The sequence below is a fragment of the Penicillium macrosclerotiorum genome (genome assembly GCF_028827735.1).
Source record: "Penicillium macrosclerotiorum strain IBT 26536 chromosome Unknown utg000003l_segment0_segment0, whole genome shotgun sequence".
Lineage (NCBI taxonomy): Eukaryota > Fungi > Ascomycota > Eurotiomycetes > Eurotiales > Aspergillaceae > Penicillium > Penicillium macrosclerotiorum.
Window position 1 is genome coordinate 1,912,536 of NW_026643083.1, and position 21,537 is coordinate 1,934,072.

The 21,537-nt window shown below is 53.0% G+C and overlaps 5 protein-coding genes across 5 annotated transcripts; 4 read left to right on the forward strand and 1 right to left on the reverse strand.

The window, feature by feature from the left end:
• Positions 1 to 447: 447 nt before the first annotated feature.
• On the reverse strand, positions 448 to 2,126 carry N7462_003583 (S8 family peptidase; the record flags this gene model as incomplete). The annotated part of the gene is made up of 3 exons (XM_057075309.1): positions 448 to 633; positions 705 to 1,643; positions 1,761 to 2,126. The coding sequence occupies 3 exons, from the start codon at positions 2,124 to 2,126 to the stop codon at positions 448 to 450; spliced, it is 1,491 nt and encodes a 496-aa protein (XP_056934814.1).
• A 1,906-nt stretch (positions 2,127 to 4,032) lies between these two features.
• N7462_003584 (Beige/BEACH domain protein) lies at positions 4,033 to 12,083 on the forward strand (the record flags this gene model as incomplete). The annotated part of the gene is made up of 8 exons (XM_057075310.1): positions 4,033 to 6,526; positions 6,610 to 6,974; positions 7,027 to 7,483; positions 7,546 to 10,905; positions 10,983 to 11,137; positions 11,192 to 11,497; positions 11,562 to 11,939; positions 12,054 to 12,083. 8 exons carry the CDS (start codon positions 4,033 to 4,035, stop codon positions 12,081 to 12,083), a joined length of 7,545 nt encoding a protein of 2,514 aa, XP_056934815.1.
• Positions 12,084 to 13,549: 1,466 nt separating this feature from the next.
• On the forward strand, positions 13,550 to 14,836 carry N7462_003585 (sedoheptulose-7-phosphate:D-glyceraldehyde-3-phosphate transaldolase TAL1; the record flags this gene model as incomplete). The annotated part of the gene is made up of 4 exons (XM_057075311.1): positions 13,550 to 13,607; positions 13,682 to 13,693; positions 13,825 to 14,108; positions 14,216 to 14,836. 4 exons carry the CDS (start codon positions 13,550 to 13,552, stop codon positions 14,834 to 14,836), a joined length of 975 nt encoding a protein of 324 aa, XP_056934816.1.
• A 286-nt stretch (positions 14,837 to 15,122) lies between these two features.
• Positions 15,123 to 15,449, forward strand: N7462_003586 (uncharacterized protein; the record flags this gene model as incomplete). Its single annotated transcript, XM_057075312.1, has 1 exon — positions 15,123 to 15,449. One exon carries the CDS (start codon positions 15,123 to 15,125, stop codon positions 15,447 to 15,449), a length of 327 nt encoding a protein of 108 aa, XP_056934817.1.
• Positions 15,450 to 15,852: 403 nt separating this feature from the next.
• Positions 15,853 to 20,339, forward strand: N7462_003587 (putative transcription factor (Snd1/p100); the record flags this gene model as incomplete). Its single annotated transcript, XM_057075313.1, has 6 exons — positions 15,853 to 15,865; positions 16,349 to 16,528; positions 16,625 to 16,776; positions 16,843 to 16,939; positions 17,200 to 17,657; positions 17,823 to 20,339. The coding sequence occupies 6 exons, from the start codon at positions 15,853 to 15,855 to the stop codon at positions 20,337 to 20,339; spliced, it is 3,417 nt and encodes a 1,138-aa protein (XP_056934818.1).
• Positions 20,340 to 21,537: the final 1,198 nt, after the last annotated feature.

A 21,537-nucleotide genomic window follows, 5' to 3' on the forward strand; every position in this document is an offset into this window, starting at 1 on the left:
ACAATGTACTGGGTGTCAAAACAGAAGCATCTAAAGAGAACCACTTAGGGGGAAAGGTTCCAAAGAGTACGAAACATGGACGAAGTATAAAATTACGTCGGGAGGGCATCGAGCCTACGTGAATGGTACAAGAGACAGCTCGTCAGACCGGAATCCTCTTCATAGATGAACACCCTAGAATCTAGATCAGGTTAAATGTATGGCTGAACAAGTATACTACGTGTAAAGATAAACCGCAGCGTGGCAAGAGAGAGAGAGATAGAGTGAGCAAAGAACAGTCTGAGGCGGGAGAGGAAAACCCGAATGTGTTGGTTAAACCACCCAAAGAGCCGAGAAAACAATATAAAACCAAAAAAATGAACAATAATCTGCGCCATTGTTAATCCATCCAACCAAATGCCCATGTGAGAAGCTCTGTCACAGACAGAGCGTCTTTAGTTATCTACTCTAAGCGGAGACAGCATCCCTGATCTCGCTGTAGATGGCACCGAGCTCATGGATCTCGTGGTTCAGAACCTCCTCAACGTGGTTGACAAGCTCGTTCATACGGCCATCGACCGCACCGGCCTTGTAGCCACCCTTGGCAACGATCTCGCTGTAGTTGGAGGAGCCACCGCCGTTCCAGGCAAGAAGCTGCGAAATAAGATTAGTTACTTGATTGGGGTCTGGAAGATATGCAATGTGGTCACGATGTGGTTACTTACGTTAGGAGTGTCCGACGGAATGTCGGTCAGAGCGCCGGAGGTGGCAATGCTAATGATAGTCTCCTTGAGCTCCTTGGGGCTAATTTCGGCAACGGCGTAGGCCGAGTCGCTCGAGGGCTGGAGGGAGACGTAGTAGGCCAACAGACCAGCAATGTGGGGAGAGGCCATGGAGGTGCCAGAGATAGTGTTGACAGCATATTTGCTGCCAATCCAGGTGGACAGGATGTTGAGACCAGGGCCGAAGATGTCAGTGCACTTGCCGTAGTTGGAGAAGTAAGCACGCTCATCAGCCAGAGTAGAGGCACCAACGGTGACGGCGTTCTCAGCCGCAGCAGGGGAGTAGTTGCAAGCATCGGCATTGTCATTGCCAGCGGCGACGGCGAAGTGGATGCCAGCTTCGACGGCAGCGTTCACAGCGAGATCAAGAGTGCGCGAGCTTCCGCCACCCAGACTCATGTTGGCCACGCTACCCTTGAAGCCCTTGCTCTTGCCAGCCTTGGCGGCCTTGGCCTTCTTGATATGAGCCTCGGCCGCCCACTCGACACCCTTGACAACATCGGACATGGTGCCAGAGCCGTTCGAGCGAAGGACCTTGACGGCATAGATATTGGCTTTCTTGGCAACACCGTACTTCTTACCAGCGATGGTGCCGGAACAGTGGGTACCGTGGCCATTGCCATCCACATCCTCATCGCCCTGGGGAATGGTCTTACCCCAAGAGGCACGGCCCTCGAAGTCAACGTGCTCGGTGTTGGTACCAGTGTCAATAACGTAGGCATCCACGCCCTCACCACCATCTTCGGCATACAGGTACTTATTGAAGCTACCGAAGGACAGGCTTTCACGGTGGGAGATACGGGCAAGACCCCATGGGGCGTTCTTCTCCACAGCGGAGTTCTCAAAGTGGTGGACCTCAGAGTCCTTCTCGATGTACTCAACCTATGTATCACGAAAGGCGGGAATCAGTCAGCGGTAGCTCTTGGAATCTGCCTTTTTTATACATGATAGAGATGCAGAGAAGGCGGCAGGGTGAATGTGAACAGAAATACTACTTACATCCGGATGCCGGCGGACCTGCTCGATGACGTCCTCGTGGAAGTGACCGGCATAACCCATCAGGGAGCCAGCGACATGGAAGGTGTGCTTCATGCCCAAAAAGGCATCCGAGTCAAAGCCGAAGAGCGAACGCTTCTTCAGCTCCATGCGGACATTGTCGGTGTGGATGTCCTGCACCCAGCTGTGATGAGCCGCGGCGGCCGAGGGATCGACATGCTTCTTAAACACGACGATGTAGGAATCTGGGATCTCCTGAGCATTCATGGAGGAGAGAATCGGGGCGGCTCCATTGTGGATGGAGTCGATAGCTACGGGTGACGCAGCTGCGAGGAGCGGAAGCACCGCCAGGCCGAGGAAGCCCTTCATGATGGCGGACGGGGTTGGAAGGGCAGAGGAAGGATGAAAAGCAGGGCACGGGGAAGATGATAAACAATAGTGGGTAAACGATGGATGAAAGGGGGAGAAGAGAAGACTTATAGGGTGAGATGGAGAGGGGAGATGGAGAGATGAAGAGAGGGAGAGATACCGAGAGGTGAGGAGATGAGGAGGCGAGAGATGAGGAGGTGCTCAGAGTCACTGGACCCGGGGCTTATCTAGGGAGCAAAACGGCAGGCGGAGAAGGATGATGCAAGCGGGCGATGACGGGGGGTTACGGGGGTGCAGGGGTTACCGTACGGTTACGCCGTCCGATGACCAGTCGATTGACGCCGGCTGTCGATCCTGGTGGGGCCTGGGGGGTCGGGGCAGGGCGATACGGTCAGGTACGGTAACCTGGCAACCGCAGAGGGCTGGACAAAGCACACGAGCACCGCCAACCAAGACGGTTTTCTAGGCGCCTGAAGGAGATTGACGGGCTGGTCACTCAACTGGGTGTAGTGCTTCCAACCTGTACTTCTGTCATCCACGGTTCCATTTCTGGGGAGGGCCTGAGGCGAGGGTTTGCGGCGGCGGTCGTCTTATCGGGCTAGGGCATCTTGGGAATCTGGGAACCCCGGGGGCGCGGTGGATGCGAGGATGACTCGATCGGCATTAAGCTGGGTTTGGAGGACATCCTTCACCCCATCTTTTTTCTATATATAACAATCTATCCTTTTATCAAACTACCACTCTGTCGCCACCTACCACCTACGCTGTATAACACCTCAAAGTCAATCGACAGCCACCTGTACCCTAGCTAGGTGGGAAATTACGCTTCTTTCTTCAGCAGGTCTCACGCGAGGAGACGCCGGGTACCTGGCAGCCCGGTCACTTGAGTAGACATACTTGCCGATCCTCCGAAGTCGTGTGCAGTGCCCAAATGACGCGAGGTCGGTGATCGGATACAGCGTATGGGTTATGTATTCGTACTGGTGACTGTGGCGCAAGGACGGAGCTTCGGTGCTTCAGGCAAAAGCAGGCTTGGGGGCTCAACCCCGTCAACTTGAGGAGGGGGCGGTTGCAGCGGTCTCCACCCGCAAGGCAGCCTAGGGGACCGGCATCTGCGCGCTATCGAGACTGACGCAAGAATGCGAACGATCATAGAAAGAGATGGCCATAGCGTATTAACATATAGCAGATGGCAGATGGCAGATAGCAAATAGCATCCCGAATTACCGAGGACTGGGTACATAGCATGGTATTGAGAATATCGAAATATCGAAATATCGAACATCTATGATAGACGAGGGGGAAAACTATAGCAGTATAGAAAGTAGAAATCCCGCGTGACATGTATACGGGTACCGCAGTACCGGACCCAGTAGGGAGGAGTACTCAGCCGTACGTACTCTGGAGACGGCCCGGGCCCCGTTTGATCAGGACTGAATCGTGACTGTGCTTATCGGGGGTGCCAAGTCTGCCGGGCTTATCGCTCGTGTGCTCTTATCGCGTATGGTAATTCCGATTCCCGGACACGGACCCCATCCACGGTCATCCAGTGATCCAAAATAACTGACCTTCAAAGAGGGGAAAACAGGGCCCCCAACCTCCATCCGCGGTCACCTGATTCCTCCCCGGTCCATTGCGGTCTGTTTGGACCGGACGTCGATCCATTTTTGAGCCTACACCATCGGGTCACGCCAGTTCGGAGCGACCGTGAGAGCTCGCCGCTCCAAAACAACCCCGTCCACCCAACGTCCACCCCTCCTCGTTCCACGTCGGATGGTATGTGTCTCATCCGGACCCGCTAGCACAACACATACCAATGCAGACCGCCTCACCCGTCACGCCAATCGCACATTCACGGTCTCTGGTGGTCACCCGCCATCGGTCCGGTCGTGGATAAGATTCGGCCATGTCTCCGCCGCCCCTCCCTCCCTCCCCCTCCGGATCGACCGAGCGCCTCGCCGAGGAGCTGGCTCCCCTCGTCGACCAGCTCAAGAGCCTCATCGCGAACCCCCCAATTACTCTGGCACAGGCCCTGGCGGCCACCGAGCCCCTCTTACGTTTGCGACACACATTCGTCGATGATGCACGACCACGAACCGCCAAGGATGCATTCCGGCATCTGGCGGGGTTCCAAACCCTGCTGACCCTGGCGGACCAGCTGGCGGATTTGTATGATCCGGTCAATTTCTCCCTAGAGGAACGCAAAAGCGTGCTGAGGCTCGTGAAGGATGTTCTCGGGACGTTGGCGGGCGGACTGAAGGACCATCTGGGCAACCGGCGATACCTGGCCCGAAAAGTGCCGGGAGGAGGCACGGCGGCTCTCGAGCGAGCGCTCACTGTCCTTGCCGGCAAAACAAATCAATTTCGGGGAGATGCAGACCAATTGTACGGAGCCATCCTGGCTGCCGCCCTCTGCCAAGAGACCGTGGCCGATATATTTGTCACCACCAGGACCAAGTTCCCGCAGCCTAAGAGCTCGCCTTCGGTCCAAGAAGTTCAGGTTACCGTGAACCAGTTCCTGCGGCCTGCAGAGACAGTCGAGGTTGCGGAGTTGTTGGGCCCGTTCCTCCGTATGTGGGTGGTTCACTCGGCGTCTCCGGGAATCGACATCGACATCGACATCTTGCGCCTGGCATTGCCGGCGTGCCTTTGCCAATTGGCATCGCAGTCGCGGAGGAACGTTGTAGCTTTGCATGCCACGGGCATGCTGACCTCCATTCTGCCGGTTCTGTTCGATGACGGCCGGTCCGATCCAGAAAGAGCTCTGTACCATGATTTGGCACGCTGCCTGAGCGTTCAGGGCATGTGTAACTTGGATGATGCCGTGGCTCTGTACCGCCACGCACATGGCAATCCACAAGTCTTAAAATTCCTCGTCTCTGCGCTTAAGTATTCTAAAGAACCGCCCTCTATCCAGTTCGATATGTCCTTGCATGGATTCTGTTCTGTCGAGTTCGCTACTCTAGGCCGCGTGTTTCCCCCAACTGCCTCTGCTGGCTACACTTTGGCTGCCTGGGTTCGCTTTGATCAGTTTGATGTGAACACACATACTACCATTTTTGGAGCCTTTGATTCCAGCCAAACCTGCTTCCTCCTTGCCTATCTGGAAAAAGATACAAGGAATTTCATCCTACAAACATCCATTCGAGGGCCACGGCCTAGTGTGCGGTTCAAGTCAGCCAAGTTCGAGCCAAATCACTGGTATCATATTGGCCTCGTCCATAAAAGACCCAGGCCGGGGGTTTCCTCGCGAGCTTCTCTGTTCATAGACGGTGAATTTGTGGAACAGCTGAAGATTGACTACCCGTCCGTTCCTACTAGCAATCACCCAAACCGACCTCCGCGGATTCAGGCGTTTTTTGGCACGCCTCAAGATTTAGCCATGCGCCTTGGAAAGGGAGTATCTACCTCTCAATGGTCTCTCGCAAATGGCATTCTCTTCGAAGAGGCATTCAGCGATGACATGGTGGCAGTCTTCTATAATCTTGGGCCTCGATACTTTGGAAACTTTCAAGATTGCCTGGGGTCTTTTCAAACTTATAAGGCATCCGCGACCCTCAATCTACGGAATGAACACTTGCATCCTGGAAAGGAAGAAAGTTCAGATATTGTCACCGCCATCCGGAGGCGAGCAAGCACACTGGTCCGCGAGACTTCCATTTTAATCAATGTTACTCCAGTTGCTGTTCTTGACGATGACGATAGCAATAACGTGGACGAGTCAGAGCTTATCAAGTGTCTTTCGAGGCAAGCGGCAAAAAGTTTACAACAACTGACCAAAGCCGGTGGCAATGCTGTGGCGATCAACGGATCTACACCTGCTATTAATGATGGGTTAACTCAACCTCAGGGGGTAGGCATCCTGACCGGAGAACCTGTTGTCGCCATCCCCTGGTCTCTGGATGATGCTAGCTGGTGTTTGGGCGGCTGCGCCGCCGTTCATCTTAGCTTGATCCAGGCCGCCGACTCCGCGCAAAGCACCCGCCTGGCTGTTGAGGCCCTTTACGAGGCTGTTCAAGATAACTGGAGAAACAGCGAGGCCATGGAAAGAGACAATGGATACGGTATACTGGCATCTCTGTTGCGCGACAAGCTAGGTTTCCAGCTCGGTACTTCCACCCCAACGCTCAGAGCTGTAGCTGTTAGCCCTAACCAGGAGGAGCAAAATTCACTCGCTCTTGATCTTCTACGTCTTACGCTTGCTTTTGTTGGGTATGATTTTGAGAAACCAAGCCATTCCATTATCTCCAATCCGCTCGCCTACCGTGTGCTGCTTGTTGATCTGGATATCTGGCGGTTTGCGGATGTTCGGACCCTGGAGTTGTTCTATTCGCAATTTCGCGTATTTGCATCTGAGGGTAATTACCGTCGATTCAATGCCAGGAGACTTGGCCGCATGCGTAAGTTCAACTTTTCTTTCCTCTCAAATTTCAAGGGCCGATGTCTTCTAAAATAATCTTATGGCTAATTCCATTAACACCAGGCGTCAATAAAAAAATCCTCGAGACCTTGAAGGGCAATGAGATCACAAATGAAACTCTCATCCCCTGTCTTGCCGCCTTTCGAGGTTTGATGGAAAGCAACATGTCTCCTGATCTCCTTCGCTCCCTGGCTCTATCTATTACCTATAACCTCCACCGACCAAAAACCCCTATGGGATTGCAAAAGAAAAAGAGTCTCAGATTTGCCACGGTGACCTCCAGACCACCTTCATCAAAGTCTGACTCCGAAAAATATTTGCCTCCCACTACCTTGGGTGTTGAGATGCTACGTCTGTACTCTACTGTGCTCTGTAATAATCTTGACTCTTCGCCTTTGAAAAAGTTTGCCAAAGCAGTCACTAATAAGGTTTGTCCCGAATCATCCAAACTTGCAACATCTCAGCTGACCCTGCATATAGTGGCTTTTATATCTGGCATGTGAGGATGACTCGGAAGTTGTTGTTCATGCTGTCAAGATTCTATCTCGATTGCTGGTAATTCATGGAAGTAGTTACAGCAAGAAGTTTTCCGAGAAGAACGGGGGTTACATAATTCTAGAACACCACCTGAAACGGTGGTGGAATATCCCTGCACTGTGGCCCATCTGTTTTGGCATTCTCTTTGGACAAGATGTCGCTGTTTTGGAGCTTGATAAACCATTCGACGCTTCGGGTTTCATCAACATGTTCCTGTCAGGGGGCGACCTGCGTATCGTGTTTCCCGAAATGCTCACGGTAATTATGGGTATGCTGAAGAGCGGACTGAGGAGCTCAGTCCTGGCAACTGAAACAGCAACAGAGACAAGCGGACAAGAGAGCCTTGAGAGTCGCGCCGCTGCATTCAAAAAACCGCTGATGTCGACATGTAATATAACGGGTAGGCTCGAGAACCAAAGTCAATGCATTACCCCCTCTTCTGTTACTAATTGCTTACTTTAGATCTCCCGTCCTCCGACAAGCCAGTGCATGGCTTCTCCGTCATTTCTACGATTGTCGAGTTTTTGGATGGACTACGCTCACGATCCCGAAACTTCCAGGACTTCACGGTCACCTTCGGTTACGCTCAAGAGCTTCTGATGATCCTCTATCCCACTATCGTGGGCACCGATTCCATCGGACCCAACAATGAACTTGTCTCCCCACACAGTGGTATCAGTTTCGACGATAGTACTTTGGTTTTACGGCCTCGTTCAAGTGCTGCCAATATTGCCTCTAGCCTTTTGACTAGCACTGTTGATGCTCTAGGCAATCCGGAGGAGAGCATCGGTTCTTTGCCTCGGAGATCCTCTTTTATCCTGGTTTCATCTGAAAAGGCAAAACACCAGCCATCCTCTGCGCGCATCCGGCGCGTAGTGAACCCTATTTACTCTGGAGACGGAGGTGCGGCAGATCATCCTATTGTTAAGGCCATCTCTGGACTTGTTCTCGCTGTCTTTGAAGATCAACTTTTGGAGCGAAAGGATTTTTCGGGTCTCGGGCTGTATCACAAAACCCCACCTGGGTTCCTGGAACAGCAGGCATATTTCAATTCGTGGATTTTCAATAGTATTCTGGAGAGATTGAAAGACATACCTTCGTCCAAGCCTCGCCTTCTCCATGAACCCCGGACTCTCACCAACCTTGCCCGTTTTGCAACCCATCTGGTTGAGGCAGTCTATGAAGGGTGGTTCATAGATGGCGCTGCTACCAGCCTTGAGTACCTGGGTACAATCCTGGAGTACCTCCAGCGTCCTGATATTTCCCCTCTGAAGAGTATCCGGCTGTGTAGCCAAGCAGTTGCGACGCTTCACACTGCTCTTTACAAGATCATTTTGTTTCAGCTGTCGGAAGCAGATGACAGCGAACCACTACCAGTTCTGAAGCGCTTGAATTACTGGCAAGTAGTGCTTCTCGGGGCAGCGGAGACTCAATCGAAACATCTCCAATTATTGTGCTATCTTCTTTATACGAAGCTGATCAGCAAAGAAGAAAGTATTCGCTTGGCAGCCGCAAGTCTCTGGCGAATCATTCTGGTTCAAAAGCCGGATGAGGTAGTGAATCTCTTAAGTCATGGCCCCGTGACCCTCCAGCGTCGACTTGCGGATGGATTCGAAGCGCTCGCCGGCATGGACGACGAAGCCTTCCTACAGTGGATTGATGATCAGCGAGATGATATGGATGCCTTGTTCTTCGGTATTCTCTTTAGACAGTGGGAGAGCTTTGTCCTAGAAGAGAATCTCAGGAGCGAGGAATCTGCTAGGAGTCGACTCTCCAGACGCAAAGATAGGTTACGACAATGGTCCCAGCTGGAGAAGTTTGATGAAGAGGTCATTCGCAAGCACGATGCCACGTTGCCCCATTGGATCTCGAACATCTCGGCATCGGAATTCTTGAAGTCCCAGAGATTTCTGCAAGACCTCCAAGATAACTCCACTTTCATGTGGTCTGCATTTTCCAATTTGCTACTCGACTTGCGACGCCCTGGCGGTCTTCTTGCTGAAGACAAAGACCGAAAATGGAAACTGGATCAGACGGAAGGTCGAAGTCGGATGCGTCTACGAGTCGTCCCTGATGATTCTGGCGAGCGGCAAGATTACCAACCTAAGCGGAAGGCGTCTGAACTTCCTGCACCCAAGCTTGACACCCGTCTTCGAGCGTTATCTGCAGGAGAGGCTGTCTCGACCCCTGTTGGACTGGCTGCAGAACAGGAACCTGTGGATAGTGATACTCAAGAGGCACATGACGTTGATGGTGAAAGCCCTAGCATGCTGGAGGAGAACTTCGAGATGATCGACGATCCGAAGTTTGAGATTGGAGACTACGAAGATAAGAACCGGAAGGTCATGCGATCTCTGCATAGAGGTGACCAAGTCCAGAACGTGTGCAATATGTCGAGAATTATCGGTCTGGAGGCTGTGGAAGGCCTTTTGATCCTAGGAAAGGATTGCATTTATATCCTAGACAATTTTTTCCAGCGAGCTGATGGCGAGATCGTTAACGTCTGGCAAGCTCCCTCCGAAGAGCGAGATCCATATGTGCGAATGATTGCCGGACGGGAGTCTAATGATCGTCGCTCCCAGGACCATGAGACTAGAAGCTGGAAGTGGTCTGACCTGGTTAGCGTGTCTAAGCGACGCTTCTTGTTCCGTGATGTTGGATTAGAAATCTTTTTCACTGATGGTACGAGCTATCTTCTGACGTTCTTTTCCGCGCGCGTTCGAGATGAATTGTGCAATCAACTTGGCAACAAAGCGCCTCAAGTTACTGGAAGCGCGGGGCATTCTCGACCCGAAGATATTTGGAGATTTGAAACTCTTCGAAGTCAAGAAGACGCACCTCAATCTCTTGGGTCCAAATTTGGCAGCCTCTTTGGACACCTGCCAGCAAACCCAGCGACACGAAAATGGGTCCGAGGCGAGATTTCTAACTTCCATTATCTCATGTTGATCAATACCCTCGCTGGACGTACGTTCAATGACCTGACGCAATACCCGGTTTTCCCATGGGTCCTGGCAGACTATACAAGTGAGGAACTGGACTTGACAAACCCCAAGTCTTTCCGTGATTTATCCAAGCCCATGGGTTGCCAGACTCCAGATCGCGAAGCAGGCTTCCGAGAGCGTTATAATGCCTTCGCAGAGATGGGCGATGACAACTCCCCGCCATTCCATTACGGAACCCACTATTCATCTGCGATGATCGTCAGTTCATATCTCATACGTCTCCAGCCTTTTGTGAAATCATACCTTCTTCTCCAAGGTGGCACCTTCGATCATGCAGATCGACTGTTCTACTCTATTCGCAAGGCGTGGGAGTCCGCATCGCGGGGCAACATGTCCGATGTCCGAGAACTGATCCCCGAGTTCTTTTACCTCCCAGAGTTCCTGACAAACTCGAACAAATACGATTTTGGACTCCTACAGAACATGACTGCAATTGACTCCGTTGAACTACCACCTTGGGCCAAAGGTGACCCTAAGATTTTCATTGAGAAACACCGGGAGGCACTTGAGAGCCCCTACGTGTCGGAGAACCTGCATCATTGGATTGATCTCGTTTTTGGCAGCAAGCAGAACGGCGAGGCTGCTGTGGAGGCCGTCAATGTTTTCCACCATCTATCTTACAAGGGAGCGAAGGATTTGGATGCAATTGATGATCCAATGGAGCGTTTGGCAACGATTGGAATCATCCATAACTTCGGACAAACACCTGGCCAAATCTTCCAGCGAACACATCCCCAGCGCGAGGACTCCCGATATCGTGTTCCGCGACTAGATACTCTTGCGGAATCGTTGACTCAGATGCCACTCTCGCTTCTTGGTAAATTTGAAACTTTTCTTTTCTCCTCGTCTGCATAATCAAATTATCAAATAACTGACCACCTTGCCCGTTTCTAGATATTGAGGAACGAGTCGCGACGCTGTCCATGAAACAGGATCGCCTGTTATGTACGGCTTCCCTGAGACTGAACGTCCCCCCTCTATACGATCACTACATGGAGTGGGGCTTTTTTGACGGCAGTGTGCGCTTCTATGCAACAGATAGTCGCAAGGTATGCTCAATGATAAATATTGAATGAGCACTTCGGTTCACTAACAACGCCTAGCTCCTCGGACATTTCGAGCACCTTCATGTCGGCCAACTCTCCCACGCCAGCTTTGCCGACTCCCGCACGCTCATTACCTGTGGCACGGACTGTACTATATCTCTGTGGACAGTGACTACAACGCCGAGGGCAGTTGATCTGCAGCCGGTGGGATCACTATTCGGTCACCGTTGCCCAGTAACAGTTCTCGCCGTTTCCCGGTCCTTCAGCGCTTTGCTCTCTGCATCTGGAGATGGCCGTATCATGCTATGGGATTTGAACCGGCGATGCTTCGTGCGGGAGCTTCCGGCAACGGGGATAGTTAATGTAAGTAATGCTTGAGGAATATGAAGGCCCTCCTGGAAATGGCTTTTACTAACCCGGTGGCCAGTGTGCTCGCATTAACGATGTCACTGGAGACATCATCATCTGCCGCGGCAACCGCATCACGATGTACACGCTCAACGGTGATCTTCTGGTCGACCAACCGGTCTGCGACTCTCCTGATGATCACGTCCTGTCCTGTGTGTTCTACGAGGGTGTTCAGAACGAATGGCTGGAGCGTGAGCTTGTGCTCACGGGTCATAGCCGCGGTGTGGTCAATATCTGGAGCAAGGTCATCCATGGCGGACAGTTCGAGCTGGAGCTCATTCGACAACTTCACCATACTGACAGTAGTCGGGACAACGGAGCCAATATATCGTCTGGCATCAGTTGCATTCTGGCCCTCCCTCAAGTTGTTTATACTGGAGATGAGGCAGGTCGAGTGGTAAGCAGCAGTCTTCCCCTTTTATCTCTTTTTTTTTTTTTTTCTTTCGCTTCGTCTCCATTTGTTCTCGAGTCAATGGCGAGTTTTCAAGCATGAGACTAACGATTGCCATAGTATGAGTGGAATTGCATCCAGCGACGCTGACTCCCGAATCCACCCCTGATTCCGCCCGGCTACTGAAATAGTCACAACATATTCCTTTTTGATGGGATTGAGGTTGTACACCAAAAGTAAACTCAGTTGTAGAGAAAACATCATGGCGTTCTCATTGGGATGGGTTTTGCTTCTCCCCCCCCCCGTTTCTCTTCTATCTCGTTCCTATCCCCTGGCCTATTCGCTCAAATACCTTGAGAGCACGGAAATGAGTTTTAGCATGCATCGATAGCAGCAATGATATGGCATCCATATGATCGTCCCCTAGAAATGTGTCCCGGAGCAGTAGTATTAGTATGCTACCCTTCAATCTTTCATAAACTCACAGTGATGGCTTGGCAGACACATCGTGTGTCTCGAGCCTGTGTCGTAGTACTAATTCCACTAGCCCTATCCTTTGCCTTATTATGATGGCTGGTCACGGATAAGTAATTATAAGTAATAGTTTTCTCACTTCAATTGCATGTATATCGATAGAAAAAAAAATAAGCTAGAGAAAAAAAAGGGGGATTTATAGGAAGTAGGTAAGAAATAGTATATAGTCAACACCTAGAGTAGTACATAGAGGAGAGAATACCTCAACAAGGGAGCTGGAACTAGGTGCCCCCTCCAGTAGGGTGGCCGAGACAGGCCATACAGCGGTTATGTTATCAATGGGATCCTACGAATCGCGGGGGCGGGGACGCCAGCGCGATCTGAGCAGCCAACCGAAGCGGACAGAAGAGGTAACATTGTGACTATATGATGCCAAGGCTGTTCACAGATACTCTGACCCTTAAAATGGCAATGAAGGCTACAGTTTCTATTCCGGGACCACGGTCTCTTCTGCTTAATAGTCGTCCAAATTCCCAGGCGCAGTCTGTAGTACTCCGTAGATCGCGCGATATTTAACCGGGCCCCGGTGAGCATGATGCAGGCTCAGCGCAGTCAGTAGTGGGCCGTTGGCCGGTCGACCATACTCCGGTTGGGTAGACCGGAGCACACTGCGCCGAGTCAGGGTGTCCCTGGGGTCTCTCAGCGGGCATGACAGAAAGCTGGGAATTTCGCGGGGATGGCATCGAGTGGTCGCCGTGCAATTGTTGGCAAGATGGGGGGTGGGCGTCTCTATTGAATCCTGGGGGGGGGGAGGCGTTGCAGTGTTGGCTGTTGAGCTTCACGCAGCGATGGAGGGGCATCTTTCGGTGATTTCATTGTGCAGCGTCATTTGCCCCACCTTTTCATCCCACTTGTTGGCCGGCACAGACCAGGTACCTGGCGGCACTATGGGCGCCTCATACCCAGCACAAGTACCGTCCAGGGATCATGCTTCTTGCTTCTGGCCCATGGCTCCCCCCTCCGCCTCTAAATACCGTCTGTTGCCACTTTTCTCTCCTCTCCCTTTCTCCTTCTTGAACCATTCTTCCTTTGCCCCTTCTGCAAATACCTTCCCTGGACCTGTCTAGATCCTTTCTCTCATCATGTCTTCCTCTCTTGAACAGCTCAAGGCCACCGGCACTGTTGTCGTCTGTGACTCTGGTAAGCTCTGATCCCGTTCCACCGGTCCTCCGGGGATGCATGCATTGAACACTCCACTGACAAGCGATTTGCAGGTGACTTTGCCAGTATGTAACTCCCATCGGATTGCCCCCTGTGTCCAACAAATGATGGCGCCGGGTCCAATCCTGCTTTCTCCCCTCTCTCAGTGTTGGGGACTACCCTTGAATGGAGCAGAAGCGCTAACACGTCACACCAGCCATCGGCAAGTACAAGCCCCAGGATGCCACCACCAACCCTTCCCTGATCCTGGCTGCTTCCAAGAAGCCTGAGTACGCCGCTCTGATCGACTCTGCTGTCGCCTACGGCAAGCAGAAGGGCAAGACCGTCGATGAGCAGGTCGACGCCACTCTCGACCGTCTCCTGGTCGAGTTCGGCAAGGAGATCCTGAAGATCATTCCCGGCAAGGTCTCGACCGAGGTCGATGCCAAGCTGTCCTTCGACACCCAGGCCTCCGTCAACAAGGCTCTGGAGATCATCAAGGTATGTTCCATGCTCATCCCGGAATTACCGCCCCCCCCCTCTTTCCTCCCTTGTTCTCGCGCAGCGAGAATTGGATAGCTGGCTAACGTTCGATTTCTTCTTAATAGCTGTACGGGGAGAACGGTATCTCCAAGGACCGCATCCTGATCAAGATTGCCTCTACCTGGGAGGGTATCCAGGCCGCTCACATCCTGCAGTCCCAGCACGGCATCAACTGCAACCTGACCCTGATGTTCTCCCTGGTCCAGGCCATCGCCGCCGCCGAGGCTGGTGCTTTCCTGATCTCGCCGTTCGTTGGTCGTATCCTCGACTGGTACAAGGCTGCTCACAAGCGCGACTACACTGCCGAGGAGGACCCCGGTGTCAAGTCGGTGCAGGCCATCTTCAACTACTACAAGAAGCACGGCTACAACACTATCGTCATGGGTGCCTCTTTCCGTAACACTGGCGAGATCACCGAGCTGGCTGGCTGCGACTACCTGACCATCTCCCCCAACCTGCTGGAGGACCTGTTTAACTCCACCGCCGCTGTGCCCAAGAAGCTCGACTCCGCCGGCGCTGCCAGCCTCGACATTCCCAAGCGCAACTACCTCCACCACGAGGCTGAGTTCCGCTTCGACTTCAACGAGGAGGCCATGGCCGTCGAGAAGCTGCGTGAGGGTATCTCCAAGTTCGCTGCCGATGCCGTCACCCTCAAGGACCTCCTGAAGGCCAAGATCCAGGCTTAGATTGCGAGATACTCCCGCCTGGATTGAAGCTTGATGCTTCCCTTCCTGTTGTCTCTTCACTCTTATGATTTTTATTTGTAAATTGGCGATCCCCAAAATGGCTTTGGAATCGGTAGATACGATTTGATGAATCTATGTTTCTTTTCTCTCTGGTCTCACTCCTGTGCTTTGGTATCAATCCTATTTATCCTGTATAGTAGATTGATTGTATAGGAATCGTGTGATCCTGGTAAAAAATGTATATTATTGTCAGGATGTGCTGTGTGACGGGGTGACTGGCGACACAATGCAGTCACAAGAACCGCGATATCCGCCCTTTCTAGTTTTTACTTCTTCAACACGTGCAATGTCCCCTCCGGTGTCGGGTTTCGCAAAGGCCGCGACTTCCGAGGGCCCCAGCGGTGCGGAATCTGGGCTGGTCGGCTTATTCACGAATCCCCGCAGGGCATGGGAACACCCGTGCGACGATGGTGTCACCGAGAAAAAACAGCCCCGGTCTACCATGGCCGAGGGATGGAATGGTTATGTTGGCAACTGTGTCTATTCTAAAGCATCTCCATCTGTAGCCAATTGGAGCGAGGACTTTGATGTCTTCATACCTGGCATTGCTTGAGGCGAAAGGCCTTTTGGCATTATGTCATTTCCCCTCGTTCCGCCCGGCGCCCGCTTAGGAAGGTGGGGGATGTTTGGGCACGGTAATTCTGTAGTTTGTTCCGTATCAGTGGGTAACGGAGGGGTACTCGGTACCTCCCATCCCAGCTAGCTTCCAGGGTGAGCGACCGTAGAGGGGACTTGCTCTCGACTGCCACCTCATGTAAAATTCCTGTTATCTCGTGTAATTATGGTACAGAGAGGAGCTACCGTACTGTTACAAATCCTCAGTCACGTCAACATCATCCGCTTATTATTCGTGCCTCCTCCCGCCGCTGCTTCTTCTCTTTTCCTCCCCTTTTCTCTCCCAACTTCATCTTTGATACTCCATCCCGATCCCCGTATCCCGACACATTACCGACAATATGGTTAAGGCTGGTAAGTGGTAGATCTTGTTATCCTTGACGAGCTTCCCTCCCCACCCGCTTCATTGGCTGTGAACGAAGGATCGGCTGGGGACCTTGAGCACATTTGAGCACCTTGGAGATCCGTCCGCATGGTTGGCCTGCGGTGGCCTGCTTCATGCTATCCGAGCCTATCGGGAGGCTGCTTCAGAGGAGCTCTCCACTACTGCAGAAGCTCTTGATACTGCTGCCCGCCAGTGATCTTACCTCATCAAGTCGCCGAGGAGGGGATGAAGAAGCTTATTTGCTAGGTCCCAGTGGCGCCGCTTGGTCCCTGGAGCCAGCAGCAAGCTTATTCGGCTTCACCGCAGCGGATATGGACCCTGATCACGGGCCGAGCCTGCCTTCCACCCGCGTTGGCCGCCTGTGGGACGTGGGCGTGCTTCAAGTGCTGGCCAAGGCAGAGCATAGAATCGCGATTATACTGTGGATAAGTCAAGCTGACTGGGTTCGATAGTTGCTGTCCTCCGCGGTGACGCGAAGATCTCTGGTACCGTCACCTTCGAGCAGGCTGACGAGAACACCCCCACCACCATCTCTTGGAACATCACTGGCCACGACGCCAACGCCCAGCGTGGCTTCCACGTCCACCAGTTCGGTGACAACACCAACGGCTGCACCTCCGCCGGCCCTCACTGTATGTAGACTCCCGCCTCTGAGGACCATTGATCCTCGCCCACTTCAGAATCTCCGCGACCAGTTCGATATTAACTCGCCTGCCTTCCTCTTACAGTCAACCCCTTCGGCAAGACCCACGGTGCCCCCGAGGACTCCGAGCGTCACGTCGGTGACCTGGGCAACTTCACCACCGATGCTGAGGGTAACGCCGTCGGCTCCAAGTCCGACCCCCTGGTCAAGCTGATCGGTGCTGAGAGCGTCCTGGGCGTAAGTGATGAACCCCGAGGGCGGAAACTTCCCCATTGATTCGAATAATAAAACTAACTCCTATAGCGTACTCTGGTTGTTCACGCTGGCACCGATGACCTCGGCAAGGGTGGCAATGAGGAGTCCAAGAAGACCGGCAACGCTGGCCCTCGTCCCGCTTGCGGTATGTTTGCGTCTCTGATCCCTGTAAACAAGGATCAAGTATTTGCTTAGGGAACAGTACTAACTGGAGACTCTTAGGTGTCATCGGCATTGCCGCTTAAATTACCAATGACTTTATGTTGACGTAGTTGGGTTTTGATATCCCCTCCCATCTTCTGCAATGTTAAAAGTTTCAGATGATGAAAAGTTCAGGATTGTTCCTGGCTAGAATGAAATGAATGTCAATGCCATTTGAATTTACTTTGATTCTTGGTCCTGTAGGGTACTGGTATTCTTGTCTGCTCGACACCCTTTATACTCTCGATACTCTGTCGCCCATGACCCTTGGTCTCACCGCCCTCCACACCGCCGTTGTAGGTCCAGCTCTTCGGTGTGTTTGTAGCCCGGCCGCGAACGCCCAGACCGCTTTCCCCACAAACACCGGCCACGTTTCGCCTCCGGAGCAGCTCGCCGCTCCCTTTGAACAATTCCATTCTTTTGTGATTTGTGCTGTTCCTCATCTCCACTGGGTCTCGTTGATTTTTTTTTTCTGTGTTGAAATTTGTTGCTGCCATTGTGTGGTAGCGGTGTCCCCATCCAGCATGCCTTTCGAAGCCCGTGTGAAGTCTGTCCTGTCGGGCGATACGGTCGTGCTGTCGCATGTCACCAATCCCACACAAGAACGCATCCTGTCTCTGGCCTATGTCTCAGCTCCCAGATTAAGGCGGGAAGGTGATGAGGTATGTGCTTCCCTACTGGTTATTTGAGACCAATTACTCCTTTCGCTGGGTCTCTGGAGTCGGCGGGATCGGCCCATTCCAACCTGGTCTTTTTTTTTAATGCATGCGTTCCAACGATATGGCCAGGACCACATAGGAAACTAACATGAAATGCATTTTCATTAGGCCTACGGCTTCCAGTCCCGCGAGTTCCTTCGCGAGCTTCTTGTCGGCAAAGTCATCCAGTTCCATGTCGTCTACACTATTCCTACAGGCGCCAAGCGCGAATACGGTATCATCAAGCTGCCTGGCTTCGATGCTCAATTGCCCGATATCAGTGTCCAGGAGGGCTGGACCCGCGTTCGTGAGGAAGCGGGTAAACGCAGTGATGACTCTGGGGAAACCCTGGCCTTGTTAGACCGTCTGCGCGCACTAGAGTCGCTTGCCCAAGATGAGAACAAGGGTGTCTGGGCGGCGTCGGACAAAGGCCAGATCGAGACAATCTATGAGTTGTCAAGTGGCCAGCAGCTGGTGAGCCAGTTCAAGGGCCAGCAACTGGAGGGCATCATCGAGAAAGTCTTGAATGGTGACCGTGTTGTGCTGCGTTTGCTGCTCGAGCCCCAGGAGCACCTGCAGACTGTCGTGGCAGTCGCCGGCATCCGGGCTCCTGCTGCGAAGCGAACGACTGCCGATGGCAAGGAGCAGCCTGCGGAGCCCTTCGGTGATGAGGCACAGCAATTCTTTGAATCGCGTCTGTTGCAACGAAAGGTCAAGGTTTCCCTGCTTGGTGTCACTCCCCAGGGCCAGCTGGTTGCCACCCTTCTGCACCCCAATGGAAACATTGCTCGATTCCTGCTGGAGGCCGGTCTGGCCCGCTGCCAGGATCATCATTCCACCATGCTTGGAGGAGACATGGCCATTCTGCGCCAGGCTGAGCGCACTGCCAAGGATGCTCGCCTAGGTGTCTTCACTGGACATGTTGGTGCCAAGGCTTCCGCCGGCGCGGCGGCAGACTACACCGTCAGCCGTGTTTTGAACGCCGATACTATTTTCATTCGCAACAAGACTGGTGAGGAGAAGAAGATTAGCCTCACCAGCATCCGCCAGCCTAAGCCCTCTGACCCGAAGCAGGCTCCTTTCGCTGCCGATGCCAAGGAGTTCTTGCGTAAGCGTGTGATTGCAAAGCATGTCAAGGTGACCGTCAATGGCAAGAAGCCTGCCACTGAGGGCTACGAAGAGCGTGAGGTCGCTACTGTGGTGCAGGGCAATACCAACGTGGGTCTGGCCCTTGTGGAGGCCGGTTATGCCTCTGTGATCCGACACCGCATGGATGATGACGACCGATCTCCCGATTATGACGACCTGCTCATCGCCGAGTCTGAGGCACAGAAAGAGGGCCGTGGCATGTGGTCTCCCAAGCCGCCTAAGGCTAAGCAGTATCAGGATTACTCCGAGAGTGTCCAGAAGGCCAAGCTGGAGGTCGGCGTCCTGCAGCGTTCTAAGCGCGTTCCCGCCGTTGTCGACTTCGTCAAGTCCGGCTCTCGTTTCACTGTTCTTGTACCCCGCGAGAACGCCAAGCTGACCCTCGTTCTGTCGGGCATTCGTGCCCCTCGATCTGCCCGCGGGCCGGGCGAGGCGGGCGAACCCTTCGGTCAGGAGGCGCACGAGCTGGCCAACCGTCGCTGCATGCAGCGTGATGTCGAGATTGACGTTGAGACCATTGACAAGGTTGGCGGCTTCATCGGTACCCTGTATGTCAACAAGGAGAACTTCACCAAGGTCCTGCTGGAAGAGGGTTTGGCCACGGTGCACGCATACTCGGCCGAGCAGTCCGGTCATGCCAACGAGTACTTTGCCGCCGAGCAGCGGGCCAAGGATGCCCGCAAGGGCTTGTGGCACGATTGGGACCCTAGTAAGGAGGCCGCTGAAGCCGAGGAGTCTGAAGCTGCCAACACCGGCACCGAGAGCGACGCGGCCCCGCTGTCTCGCAAGAAGGACTACCGCGACGTGATGGTCACGTACATCGATCCGGCGTCTGGCAGTCTCAAGCTTCAGCAGATCGGCACCGGCACCAGCGCGCTGACCGAGTTGATGAGCGCCTTCCGCGCCTTCCACATCAACAAGGCGAACGACACGCCGCTGCCCGGCCCTCCTAAGGCCGGTGACTGGGTTGCCGCGCAGTTCACGGAGGACGGTAACTGGTACCGTGCCAGGGTGCGCCGCAACGACCGCGAAAAGGAGCAGGCCGAGGTAGTCTACATCGACTTCGGTAATTCCGAGTCCCTGCCATGGAGCAGCCTGCGCCCTCTCACCCAGCCCCAGTTCTCCGCCCAGAAGCTCCGTCCACAGGCCGTCGATGCTGTCCTCTCCTTCCTGCAGTTCCCCGCCTCGCCGGACTACCTCGCCGATGCCATCGGATTCGTCGGCGACCAGACCTTTGATCGCCAGCTCGTCGCGAATGTCGACCACGTCGACCCCGAGGGCAAACTGCATGTTACGTTGTTGGACCCTGCCGTGTCGAAGAGCCTGGACCAGAGCATCAATGCAGACATCATTTTCGAGGGCATGGCCATGATTCCGCGCAAACTGAAGGCTTGGGAGCGCGCGTCTGCGGAGACTCTGGATAACCTGCGGGAACTAGAGGATGAGGCCAAGGCTGAGCGCCGGGGTATGTGGGAGTACGGCGACCTCACTGAGGACTAGAGGCTCACCGTTAGCTGTCTCCCGAGATGCGGCGGCGAGATCGGGACGTTTCTGTATAGAATATGGGAAAAGGGTCCCTGCGAAAATAACCTTGTGCCATAATATGCATGACATTTTCTTTACTCCGGTTAATTTAGTAATTCGCTTGTGTCTTTTTTTTTTGCTACGAAGTATACAACATATATCACCATAGGCCCTTGGCAATACTTCGTGTGTGGGTGCTCTCCAATATGAGATTAAGGAACGGGTGCTGCCCTACTTGACGTGAAGCTTGGTAAAAATATATTTTGATGCAAAATCTGCCAAAAAAAAAGTATAGGCAACTATATAGATAACCTAATATCTGGTGGGTGAGGCTTTCCTATCCTGACTGCCGCCGCTTTTGTGAGGGTGCTCAGGCTCAGACTGAGTGATCGCCCAGTAACTAGCCAGGGACACAGCATTCACCCCGGATTGTTCAGTGATCAGTCAGTACTTAGCCACCTCCCGATACGCGGTGTCCAATCATGTATGTCCGTCAGCATATCCTCCTATGATTATCTTCCATAGTGTCATTTATCGAGTGATAACTCGCGCGTCAATATTCACACTAGAAAACTAAGCGTCTCCGATTAAACACTGTACTAAAGGATCTCCAATCTGCGTGGCATCAAGTCCTCGTGGCGGGATTGGCGGCCCGCAGATACCGCCGCTCCCGCCTCCTTCATAACACTATGTACCTGCAAAGAAATTCCGGCCACTGCTCGATATTAGTGCTAACTTATACATACGATGAACAGCACTGATACCAGACCAAGTACTCGGAAAAGGGCTGCCATAGCCTGTGAGTATTGCCGAAAATGGTATTGCACCACCCTGGGTTACCTTTCGCAGCAGGTATTATGGCGCTGGTCTGATTCCATACAAGAAACGCCGCTGCGATGGAAAGCAACCTGTATGCTCGATGTGCCAGCAGTCTAAAAAATCTGATTGTCGTTATGGGCCCAATGTCTCCGTCCAGGAAGAGGGTGAAGCTAGAAGTACTGTGGGTAGTATGAGACCAGATCTCACATTCACTAATCGCTTGGCTCAGCTTGAAGCGGTCATGGAAAAGCACACAGCTTGCATAAGTGCTATACATAGTCAGTTGCAACAGTCCAACACTCTGTCGCATACCTCAAACTTTGATGATGCCTCATTGGCAACATACATTCGCGAC